Below are 11,789 nucleotides of genomic sequence, written 5' to 3'. Positions count from 1 at the left end.
TAAATGTTTAATATGCTTCATTAACAGCCCTTCCCATTTGAGATCACGTAATGATTATATTATCGATATTATTGCTGATATTTTAAAATGGAAAATATTCTTTGCTAGTTGCAATCATTCACACACGTGTGTTGAAAATAACATTCATCGAATGCATTCTGTGTATCTAGATAAATTGCTTTATCAGACTTTGTACAACGAACAGGTAGTAATCCCATATATTGTACAGTGCTGCGTGGGCTGCAGGCGAAGCATTGCTAATTAATAATTAAAATGTATAACACGTATTAATTTAATGTATTGATTATTAATCTATCCACAAATAGACTGAAATATCGACTCTGGAGTGTAATTAACTAGATTCAAGTTCAACACACCATTTGAGAATATTGATTTGGCATCGCTTTACAACGTATCATAGATAGCTTGAAGTAGGACTAATAAAGAGATAGAAGAAGTCGTTATAAAAACAATATTTTATTATTTTAGTTATATTATATTTATCAATTATATTTGATTTATAGTCTAACGTATTTATTTTTATTTACAGGATACTGCTGAGTTGCAACTAGAGAAACTCAAAGCTGAAGGTATGTTTTATGAAAATGATATGTAAAATGTACTACAGCAAACAAAATTGAACTTTTGGTTAATGAAAAAGAAATAAGTGCTTGAATTAGATATAAAAAAGGTTGCAATCATATCAATAAAGTCAAGTAATTTCGCCAATTAATACTTTTGACGAATAAAAATATCGTAACCCACTTCAAATATCCATATTTCACCATCCAATTGCATACCAATATATGTATGATATATTCGTATGGAATTCTATTCATTCATTACTCCACGTATGTTTGCAACCAATAGTGCGCACGTATTCAAATAAATATTAATTTGCAATTAGTGGAAATATTTCAACAATAACAATTTTAATGAAAACAGTACTTAGTTTAAAATAACATTTGCAAACCTACAACAATGCAGAATGTAGGATGATATGCATGTTCATGCTCAAATTATATCATCGAACAAATAGAACTACATATTTCAATTTGCAGATAGCCATTGAATGGAGAATTAATTGTGTATACAACAGAATTACTAAATAGTTTTAGTGATTTATATCCAGATTGTTCAACGCATACTACAAAACTACCAAAAAATGCACAGAATATTTTTCTGTATGCCTCAAAACAAACAAAAATCCAATAATGCTAATGATGTCAATAGTTCATCATTTAGATTATTTTTTTCAGGATTATTATTTTGATTTTATTTTTCACTATTATTATTATTTTGTGATTTAACTACAAGTAAATTAGTAGAGAAATAAATCAACTATTTTATCTTTGTGCGTGTTTTTCAGTACATCATGTATGTAGAAGTTACATATATTGCAAACCAGAAACACTGAATTGAATTGCATGTCCGAATAAATGATATAAAGACCAGATGTTATACGAAAAACAAGCATTTTAATTAATATCTACTTCAAATCAAAAGAACGCAATTATGTAGGTACATTAATTTATATGAATACGCCCACATATGTAGCAAATATTAACATGAAAAACGTAATATAAAAAGAGTAACGTGAACTCGTTTAATAAAGTACAATATAAAATCGTGTGTTCCATATTTATTAAATTAAGAACATATACCTTTAATGAACTTATATTAAACATTCATCAAAACAATATGTATAATACCACCATTTATTAAATTTATGTATAAATTGAATATTGTTGAAAGAATAATTAAAATTTGTTGTTATAATAAATGAAATAATATTGTAATGCGAACTTTATTTATTACAGTTAGAAAAACTGTATTGTGAAGAAAAAATTTCAATTTACCACTTTAAAAAATCGTTTCTTGAAACGGAGCAACTCCAATGAAAAAAGTTGAGGCTCTAAGTTAGCACTGTGGTCCATTCAGCATTTTTTTACCATTCATTTATATACTTTTGGATACAAGACCAAGGCCGTTAGATTGATATCACATTATCATATTCTATAACAAATTCGGATTTGAAAGTACAACAGTGAATGAGAAATTTAAAATAATACAATACAAATCTACTGGTCTTTTAGACAGACTTCTACAGAATTTGCTCTACGTATCTGAAATACATATATTTCCTACCTTACCTTGTTTATATCAAGTTTTCCGCAATTACTTCTCATAGAAAAATACAAGACATTAATAACTTTACATATACAAATTATTAATGTAACAATATGAAACTTTTCATCTCGCGTAGCTACTGGCGATAGTGTACTACCCCGTTTGGAAAAGCAATTGAAAGATGAAGTCGCCCATGAAACTCAACCGAGCCCGAAGCAGGAATCGACCAAAGAATTGATACCAGAAATTCCTGCCCAACCAGCTTTAGCAGCCCAAGAAACTAGTACTGAAGAGGCACGAGTACCAATTCATCATCATGTTGTGGCAAATCATGAAGCAACTGAAGAAACTAAGACAACACCGAAGGACGAAGTACCGGCAAAGGTAAAATTAATTATAATATATAGTACAGATAAAAACTTGCCTAATATTACCATCACCTTAAAAGAATGGTCTAAACTGTTGTGAACATTCACTGCATATGTTGCAAAATTTGTTTACAATACATATATGTAATGTAACTGAGTATATGATGTGAAATTAAAATCCAAACCAGCAAACAAAATCATTCTCATAAATTAAACCATACAAAATTTTAATGAAGGTACAACAGTTTTTAGATTAACAGGAAAACCAATAGAGATTAAAAAATAGATGTGCATTGTAGATAAGTCAACCAGATGATCTGTATTCTGATTCTGAAATCAATATTTAAGAATATTCTTTTCTATAGGCTTTCCCAGGCGCTGCTCGACTTACTCTAGGCAAACACGAAAGTTTGGGGTCATCCGAAACTCCGGCACCACCTTTAGCTTTGCCCAGAAGCGAATTCACACCTAATGGTCATAGGAGATCCACAAATACAGGACATAAGAATGAAGTATATGTAAGAATAATATTTTTTTCGTTTAGACGTTTTGCGAGACGATTAAGGAAAGTAGAGTAATTTTCGTCCACGTTTTCTCTAAAAAATCCGAACCGATTTTGAAATTTCAAAAGTTCGAAAGACATCAATTGGTAACCACGCAGATTAGTTTTTGGTAAAGACAGACCTAGTCCGTTTCCTTGTAATTCAGATGTGAATTTTTTTTTGGAATGAAATTTTGCATATCAATAATGTTCATTGTCTAAAAACAGATCGCAAAATATTATAGGCCTACGGCAAGTGTTTTTTTGCAGCAACTTGTCATGATCTTATTAAAACCAGTCTTAAAAATACGACAACCATAAAACTTAGAATAAAAGCATTAAACAATTAATTGTAAGTGTGATAGGAAAATATTTGATATGACCACAAAAGTTTATTCATTAGTAATCTTTTTAAAAATAATATTAAAATTGTTGTTTTAGAATCATCAATGGTACAATTCTGGACAATATTCTCCCTTAGACATGGCTCAATATGTATTTTGGACGGGGGATGAAGCTGGTGTTGCTAAAGCCATACAAGAATTCATACAAAATCGATTGGTTAGTATTTGTAAATTTTAAATAAAAACGCAAAGAAAAAGTGTAATTGAGCCAAATCGTTAGATATTTTAATTTAATAACGTTATAGTTAAATAACAAATTAAAATATAAAAGTTTACAGCTGTAAAAAATGCTGTGAAGAGCAGCAGGTAGTGGACAGATGTGAACAGTCCCGACACGTTTTTTTCATTTTGACAATGTTTTTATCATTTTTCAGCAATTCAATTAAGCCTAAAAAATTCCTTTATTTTCAGATGTCACGAGAAGAAGCAATAAACTTTTTACGCGATATTAGAATTGGAATTGAATATCTTCAAAATCGTTATGACACTAAATCAGGACTTCTTCGTGATGTGACCAGAGATGCAGATACACCTAGTGACTTAACATTGAAGGAAGCAATTGTGGTATGTATAATCTGTTCTTGTAATATTTTCACATGTGATTATGTTATTTAATAATTATAATTTAATAATTACACTGTTCTATAAAATTTCTCTAAAAAAGAGAATGTTATGATATCTCATTAAGATTGTTTAAATTCTTCTATTAATAACTAGTTTGTTCTGAACATAAAAGCTATAAATTATTTTATACAGAGCCCGCACATAAAGCCAACCCAGCCTGCCTTAAACCCTATGTATACCAATCTACAAAATAAATTAAAAGAAGAGCATGATGATGACAAACCAGAAAATTCACTTAACATCATGAGAACTGGATATAAGAAATCAAAAGTAGACAAAATGAATAAACTTGATTATTTAGAAAAATCCGCTAATAACATCAAAGGTATGTTCTTTTCAAATCAAGTATTTTTATAATATGCAAATTCATATGTATCAAAAATTTCAGAAACTAATTTGGCTGACTATGAGGAGATTGCAGGTAGATTAAGACTGGCAGACTTTTTGTATACAGAATATTCATTAGAAGAAGTTATTTATCAATTAGCTAAGGTAAATCTAAACGTAAATTACATTAATTGTTATGATGGTAACACGTTGGTTAAAATGAATTGCAGGTGATGTTTACCGAATCACTAACACATGGCTCAGGTCATGCAGGCGAAGCTTTAGAAAGGCTAACAACATTTTTAGATTCTGAAGGAGCCCATGGACGTATACCAAAAACACTCCAGAAAAAAATTTTAGGTGATAATAATATACTATACGATAATATATATAAATCTATATTTACACAAGTATAATGTATGTGCATTGTGTATACTACATATAATCAAATTTAATTAAAATCACATTTAATTTTCTGTAGATTTGTTCATTAAGACTGTTGAATTAGATTATGAAATACATATTTTATATCATAATTGTTAATTATATATTATCAAATTTATAGATGTGTTGCTAGCAGCTTTATCTGATACACTGGTAGAACATCCAGAATTAATCAATGCTGCAAGAGACGAGCTCGGACATGACTTGAGCCAGGTATAAAAATAATTATTTTCAATAAAATATGTATCACTACCTTAAAATTATATATTTTCAGATTCAAACTAAGCATTTAAGTCCAAAAAATTAGGACAATACCTCTCATTACTATACCAACATCTTTCAAAAGCAAGAAATATAACATATGTGGTATATGTTAGTTAATTCTATATTTCTATATGTAATATTTAACATGTTTATAAATAATATTCTATTATAATTAGTAGTTCATATACCTTCCGTTCTAGACAAACATTGCTTTAAAATATTGTGAACAGGCAAATGTGAAGAAGCAGAGTAATTAAGAATTTAAGAATGGTATATAAAGTAGAGTTTTATAAAATAGTTTAGTTCATATTGTATATAACAAATTAAAGCATATGTTTATTTAAATTATCATATTGGTTCAATAAAACTGAAAAAGTAACCCTCAATGTTTCTCCTAAAAATTACCTTAGTCATCCAACTCCACTACAACAGGCAAATCTTCTTGGTCCTCGTCCAAAAGATCCTCAAAATTCCAAGTAAACTTTTCTGTAAAATCTTCCATCATTTTATCAACTCTTTTAATCAATACTGTTAGACCACTAGAATATATGTTTTTAAATAACTGTCTACTTTTAACATAAAGAAAATTGTTTCCATCCACTATATCAATTAAAAATTCATTTGGAACTTGCAGTATATGTGTATGCAATGTTTTTAGAAACTGGAGATACATAGAAGTGTGTAATTTCAATGCCAATTCAGAAGTGCATAATATGTTGAGTAACTTTTTCCAATGGTGAAATCCTTCCACACTATGGCCAATTAGAAATATAACAAAACTAAATTGTAATTCACCAATTACATCTGTTGGCCTGAAAAACAACATAAAAATGAATTTCAATGCCCAAACATATTATAGATGCTGAGCCAAATCATTAGACTCTTATAATGCAATAAATAAGATTATATAAAAATATATATAAGCAGCAAGTGCCGGTTTAACATTTATGCTCTACTTTGATGAAACGCTACCCCTAGGTTAAGCATGGTGTTGCTGTGTATAAATCTAATACACATATGTGTATATATAATTTAAAGCTTCTATCTCACACAAGCATCTTATTTGATTTGTATGTTGTAATATATCTTAACTTAATATAATTCATTAGATTGTTAATATATAATTTTAAAAGTTCTCATCTTCGACAAAAAGGAAAAAAGCAATAGCTAGCAAAAAAAATGTATATGTATATGAAATGCCAAAATTCATATTTATTACCTATCATAACTTCTAAGTAATAATTCTAGAGAATGTGTTGAATCCAAAAAATATTTAGTAATCTCTTCAGGTTTAGCATTTTCTGGACATCTAGGTGGTAAAGTTGATAATCTAGGTGCTGTTCCAGGTAAAGGATGCAAATTTGGTAAAAAACCTTCTTCGTCAGATATATCCCAATTAAGTTTTCTATGTGATCTAGTATTTTGAGCACCTTTGGGCCTATCATTATCATTACATGACTGAAGTTCTAAAGCTGACTTTATATAGCCACAACTAGGTGACAAGTTTATTGCTTGTTCTGATGTTAAGTTGTCCGTCAAGTCTTTCCACATATCATATATCTCAAAAGGATATGGACCTAAATACCTATCTAGTTCTAAAAGATTATTTTTTATACGATTAATTTCTTCATCAGATAAACTCTTGTCAGTGAGTTCTTCAAGTTCGTTATCCCAAAATTTAATAACCATTTCTTTAGATTTGAAATCATGCAGAAACCCCACTCGGTGGCCAGTATCTCCAGTTGATTCACTTACTGAACTATAGAATACATAATGTAAGCCTGGTGGAATCATTTTAATTCCTTTAAACTGATCGCCAGTATTCCAGGATTTCATGTCTATACCGAATTCAGTTCCTGAAGGGACATTGAAGAGAACCAGTGATGCTCCTTCAGTTAATAAATATTTAGCTAAATCTTGATTCATTTCAACTGCTTCCATTATGAATAAATTTGAGTTAAATAGAAATAAAACAAGTTATTTAGATAGAACTTTTCTGTGTGTATGTCGTTTTCATGTTAATGTTAACTATTTTAAGTTAATTTTGTTTACATGCGCTTCTTAACCTCAAATATTTGACATTTTAATATCATTGCGTCGTACTTGATTATACTTCACTTCGTAAAATATTTCAAAGAAATTTTAGCGGCAAATTTGAACAAACAGCGAAAGTCATAAAACTTAAAAAAAATGTAATAAGAAGTTTATTCTCTTAATCACGATGAAAATTTATTCATAAATCCAATCAAATAGAAGCAAAATTTTTATGACAGAACTAAATATATGTATTTACTAAAATTTTGAACTAAACCAAGCATTTTGAAAATTTATTATAAATTATTAACTCATAAGCTGCTGATAGGTAAAGTACCGTTAAATTATAAAAATAATATCAACTTTATTGTATATATTTTTCAAATCCTGCTTCATTTGCAATGAATAGGTTGCAGCTCAACGAAATCACGAGTCGGAAAATCGTAAATTGCAATACTTAAATATTTTAGGAATTAATTTTCAAGGGTGTTGTTCTTCTATCGCCAAAAATGTTTGGTTCCCCTTCCGGTGAACTTGATTATATGTTTGTATTACGAAAAATGTCAAATCAAAATATGTTTATTTGAATAAGATGAATGATACAGATCTATGAAGTATAAATAAGCTATTCTGCTGGAGGGGCTTCTTCCGCAGGTGGTTCTGCTGGAGCTTCCGGCTCTGGTTCCGGAGCAGGTTGTTCCGCAGGTGCTTCTTCTGGTTCCGTTATTATTGGAGTCGGCGTTGATCCACCTGCACCTGCTAGTTGTTCTTCTAATTCTTTTATTCTTGCATTGGCCTTTTCCAACTGTGCGACAAGATCTGCCTCCTCACTAAATCCACCTAGATTTCTTTTTATATACCCCACAGAGTCTTCCGGTTTTTCGGATTCTTCGTATAGCGCGACCAAGACCTAAAAAGTGAACGTTTAATAATAATATAAATAATTTATTTAGGTGCAAATTGAGTTCGATATATTTATTATTTGGTACTATTAAGCAAATTACCCATCTGAGTCCTTTTTATTATTCTTAATTCATATATTCAATATTTATATAATCTTATTTAAATATGAATATTTATAAACAAGGTAATGACGTATATGACTTCAATGATAAAAACACGCTATTTGTTTTGATAATTATGTTACCTTATCATCGTCAGAGTATAACTATAAATAGCCTAAAATGTGTCTTGGAACCAAACGAGCAAATCGTGTGCTACGTGGCTGTGTAATAATATATGTAATATTGTATATACTTAATGAGGTTTATTACTAAAATTGCAAATTAAATAGCAATTAATTGTGAGTGTCTTTGTAACTTAAAATGTTGGACATATGTAAGTAAATATGATTGGTTGACTTCGTACCTTAGTAAGGGCGTCCATTGCTCCAGTTCTTTCAAGGTATTTGCGATATTCATCGCGCTTGGCATCGATTGACATAGTTGTTAAAGAATATTGTTAAATAAAACTTATAATTTTGATAAAATGATGTTATTTATTATAAATTTAGGTATTTTTTTATTTAAAATGTCATGTTTATTTTTTTGACGTATTTTTTTAAAAATTGTTTTAGAATAACTGAATATTTTCAGTGCTTACTCGAATGACAAACTCAATGCGCTAAACACTTTTTATCTTTAGTAATGTGATATTTGTGGATAAAATTACAAATTATGTGATAACAGCGGCGAGTCAGCGCTCACAACCATAAACATAGATCATTTTTGCTATGAAAAGGCAATTTTGTTAAAAATATCTATTTTATTAAAACGCAACTTAAAATTTTTAAATGATTCATTTTTTGTCCTTTTTGTTTTTCTTTTTGTCATCGCCGTTGTTTTCTGCCTCTATTTTCTCTGTTTCCTCAGCAGATGGTTCCACTGTTGTTATTTGATTTGACGAACTTTCCTCCTCGCTGCCAGCAGGAGGTGGTGTGATTTCAGATGGTGTTGAACTCTGTCGTTTAGTTTCTTTTTGGGCGGCCTCTTGATCCACCTTTTGCTCTTCTTCAACAACCGGTTGCTCTGCTTCGGTTGTTGGTTGCTGCTCTACTTCGTTTGCTGGTTGTTGCTCTACTTCAGTAGCTTGTTGTTGCTCTACTTCAGTAGCTTGTTGTTGCTCTGCTTGAGGAGAAGCTGATTCACCTCCAACTACTTCTCCCGTTGTGGGTTCGACGTTTTCTTCGGGCGATGGTGCGACATTTTCTTCGGGCGATGGTGCGACATTTTCTTCGGCTACAGGTTCAACTTGATCTTTCTCAACAGATTCAGAAGCTACATTTTGCTGTAATTCCGAAGTCTTATTTTCCTCAGAATTTGGAACTTCTGATACTTCACTTTCAATTTTTGGCGGCTCATCTACAACATCAGCTTTTTGTTCACCTGCTGCATCGCCGCTTGTTTCAACTATATCTCCGGAAGCTAATTCTTGCTCTGAACCAGTATTTTCTAAATAGGAATAAGGTATATTTCAAAAATAATTAAGCTAAAAAAAATTTATTAGTAATTTTATCAACTACCTATTTTAAAAATATTGTTTAAATTGAATATTTTGATAAGTATAATCTAGTAAAATGTTAATTCATTTTAAATAATTTTAATAAATTTTACGTAAATGAAATTGATTGAATCGAAATTTAAATACTATGGATACAGGATTGGCAGAACAAACCATAACAGTTTATGCCAACCACAAATAAAGATCTAATACGACTCGTATAAAATTATAAAAGTTCATAATAGCTTCTAAAACAATAGATTTAGGACGAGTTTATTATTTAAATACATTCCAACTAAATCTATTTGATACTTGGCAATTGAGTATAAATTTTAGACTTGAGTATAAATATTCTGGGTACCTGGTGTCATGGGTATATTGACATCCGGCGGTAAGCCTGCTTCTTCTTGAAGTTTTATCAATTCCTGCTCTAATTCATTGACCCGATGCAGAGCACCTTCGAGTTCATCCAACAAGGTATTAGCATCATTATCGCGTTCCATTAAATTATTTTTGACAAATTCTACCGGATCATCCGGTTTGTTCTCAACTGAATACAAGGCAATCAGAGCTCGCGTTAAAGCTTCTACAACACCAGAGCGTTCTAAATATTTCCGAAATTCTGCCCTTTTCAATTCTATACCGCTACCCATTTTGTCATTTATTTGCATCAATTAATTTTGGTCTAATAATGTTTAACTGTATGTGGATTGCATATTTTCATAAATACGTTATAATTTATTGAGTGGCATAGTAAAAGTTAAAAATACATGATAAGCTTGGCATATATGGGAAGTAAAAATTTTATTATCTTAGTGTTTTTATAAATAAATCTATTTTTTATTGAACTTAAAATTTATTTAAACATATTTTGTACTTAACGCAAAATGTCAGATATAAAATATTGTTTTGTTTGTTATTATTATACAAATTATTCAAATTTATTAATTTATTAATTATACATAGTAGTATTCAGAAAATTATAAATAATTTCTTAACAAATAAATTAAAAATAAATATAATCTTAAGTATAATTATTTCCTTATTATTATCTCTAACAAATGTGAAATAAACGTATACACGATGTCCACAAACACTTTCTAGTACTACACATGGCTACTGAATATTGCAATAGCTGTTTGAAGCAAATGATAATTTTAAATATTTATTAATATAACCATAGTGCAAAAAATTATCGACATGGGAAGCCTTGTACTATATTCTGAGAATCCCATCTTCAAGTAAAGGATTCGGATAAGAAATCGGAAAGATCTAACAGCTTCAGTCAAAGCATAGATTATATTTCTCCGATTATTTATATTACAGAATATTTATGCGGCATTAGCATTTATAAACAAGAAAATAGAATAAATATTTCGCAATAAAATATTTAAATTGTGTTTTCTCTCAGATGATCTTGCATTACCGCATATAGGTAGACATGTATTAAAATTATATGAAGATCTTTAGACCATAGCGTAATGTATAATATTAGTTGATGTTATAAACTAAAGTTAATCACAATGAATTGATTACTACGATTTATTATGATGTAAAATAAACCTACAATGTAATAACTATTTCAAATGTTGTGTGAAAAGAAAGTTGTTTGAATATTAAGCGAATGGCAGTTGTTTAAAATTAAAATAAATTACAGGCTACTTTAAAATTTAGTTTCGAATCGCAATTTAGTAAAATTAAATAAGTAACTGTATATAGAATTATAAAAAAATATTTTGTTAGTAATTTTTAAAAGAGTCAATTATCCGATTTATTAAATTTTAAAAGATTAGACCACAACTAATTAATCATACAAGAGAATAGTTTAAATTGGTGAAAAATTTCATTGACAGTTTAAATATTGTAATCAAAAACAACTTCTACAAAATGACGCAATAATCGCATTCTAATATGAAATCTAAAATGTCTAATTATTATGTGGATTATACTAAACTTAAAATGAAATCTTAACAAAACTATGAGTTTAAGTTATTGTACCAATAAGTTTACGGTTTGAATATAATATTTACAAACTTATTTCTTTTTCTAATTATCTAAAAATTAATAATAACTGTATATTAAAGTGAACCAATTTTGGTCATAACCTAACAATTACAATGGTACTCCGCTTTACGAGCTTAATTTGCTCCGTAC

At 29.3% G+C, this 11,789-nt stretch overlaps 4 protein-coding genes across 5 annotated transcripts in view; 1 reads left to right on the top strand and 3 right to left on the bottom strand.

Annotated features, from left to right (window-relative positions):
* LOC113384969 overlaps positions 1–5,227 on the top strand; it is a 38,128-nt gene extending 32,901 nt beyond the window's left edge. Inside the window, exons 5-13 of the mRNA XM_026622749.1 lie at positions 2,267–2,514; positions 2,864–3,016; positions 3,481–3,600; positions 3,855–4,007; positions 4,200–4,392; positions 4,456–4,559; positions 4,625–4,754; positions 4,960–5,051; positions 5,113–5,227. Of these exons, the coding sequence (XP_026478534.1) occupies positions 2,267–2,514; positions 2,864–3,016; positions 3,481–3,600; positions 3,855–4,007; positions 4,200–4,392; positions 4,456–4,559; positions 4,625–4,754; positions 4,960–5,051; positions 5,113–5,145 (1,226 nt within the window). The 3' untranslated portion in view covers positions 5,146–5,227. The remainder of the gene's footprint in view (positions 1–2,266; positions 2,515–2,863; positions 3,017–3,480; positions 3,601–3,854; positions 4,008–4,199; positions 4,393–4,455; positions 4,560–4,624; positions 4,755–4,959; positions 5,052–5,112) is intronic.
* Positions 1–7,144, bottom strand: part of LOC113384970 (protein AAR2 homolog) — a 36,484-nt gene extending 29,340 nt beyond the window's left edge. The window contains exons 1-2 of one of the 2 annotated variants that reach the window (XM_026622751.1): positions 6,322–7,144; positions 5,508–5,914 (exon numbers count right to left, since the gene is read on the bottom strand). In XM_026622751.1, the coding sequence (XP_026478536.1) occupies positions 5,509–5,914; positions 6,322–7,043 (1,128 nt within the window). In that variant the 5' untranslated portion in view covers positions 7,044–7,144 and the 3' untranslated portion in view covers position 5,508. Of the gene's footprint in view, positions 1–5,488; positions 5,915–6,321 lie in introns of those variants that run through there. The other variant, XM_026622750.1, reaches the window with a different exon arrangement.
* A 533-nt stretch (positions 7,145–7,677) lies between these two features.
* On the bottom strand, positions 7,678–8,618 carry LOC113386793 (c-Myc-binding protein homolog). The gene is made up of 2 exons (XM_026624547.1): positions 8,505–8,618; positions 7,678–8,046 (listed from the first exon to the last, which is right to left on the bottom strand). The coding sequence occupies exons 1-2, from the start codon at positions 8,577–8,579 to the stop codon at positions 7,762–7,764; spliced, it is 360 nt and encodes a 119-aa protein (XP_026480332.1). The 5' UTR covers positions 8,580–8,618; the 3' UTR covers positions 7,678–7,761.
* Positions 8,619–8,831: 213 nt separating this feature from the next.
* On the bottom strand, positions 8,832–10,288 carry LOC113385970 (RNA polymerase II degradation factor 1-like). Its single transcript, XM_026623788.1, has 3 exons — positions 9,997–10,288; positions 8,972–9,586; positions 8,832–8,866 (listed from the first exon to the last, which is right to left on the bottom strand). The coding sequence occupies exons 1-3, from the start codon at positions 10,286–10,288 to the stop codon at positions 8,832–8,834; spliced, it is 942 nt and encodes a 313-aa protein (XP_026479573.1).
* Positions 10,289–11,789: the final 1,501 nt, after the last annotated feature.

The sequence above is a fragment of the Ctenocephalides felis genome, unplaced genomic scaffold, assembly GCF_003426905.1.
Source record: "Ctenocephalides felis isolate EL2017-DRISC unplaced genomic scaffold, ASM342690v1 CF-g0.4_SCAFFOLD_03571, whole genome shotgun sequence".
Lineage (NCBI taxonomy): Eukaryota > Metazoa > Arthropoda > Insecta > Siphonaptera > Pulicidae > Ctenocephalides > Ctenocephalides felis.
This window is presented reverse-complemented; position numbering and strand designations above follow the sequence as displayed.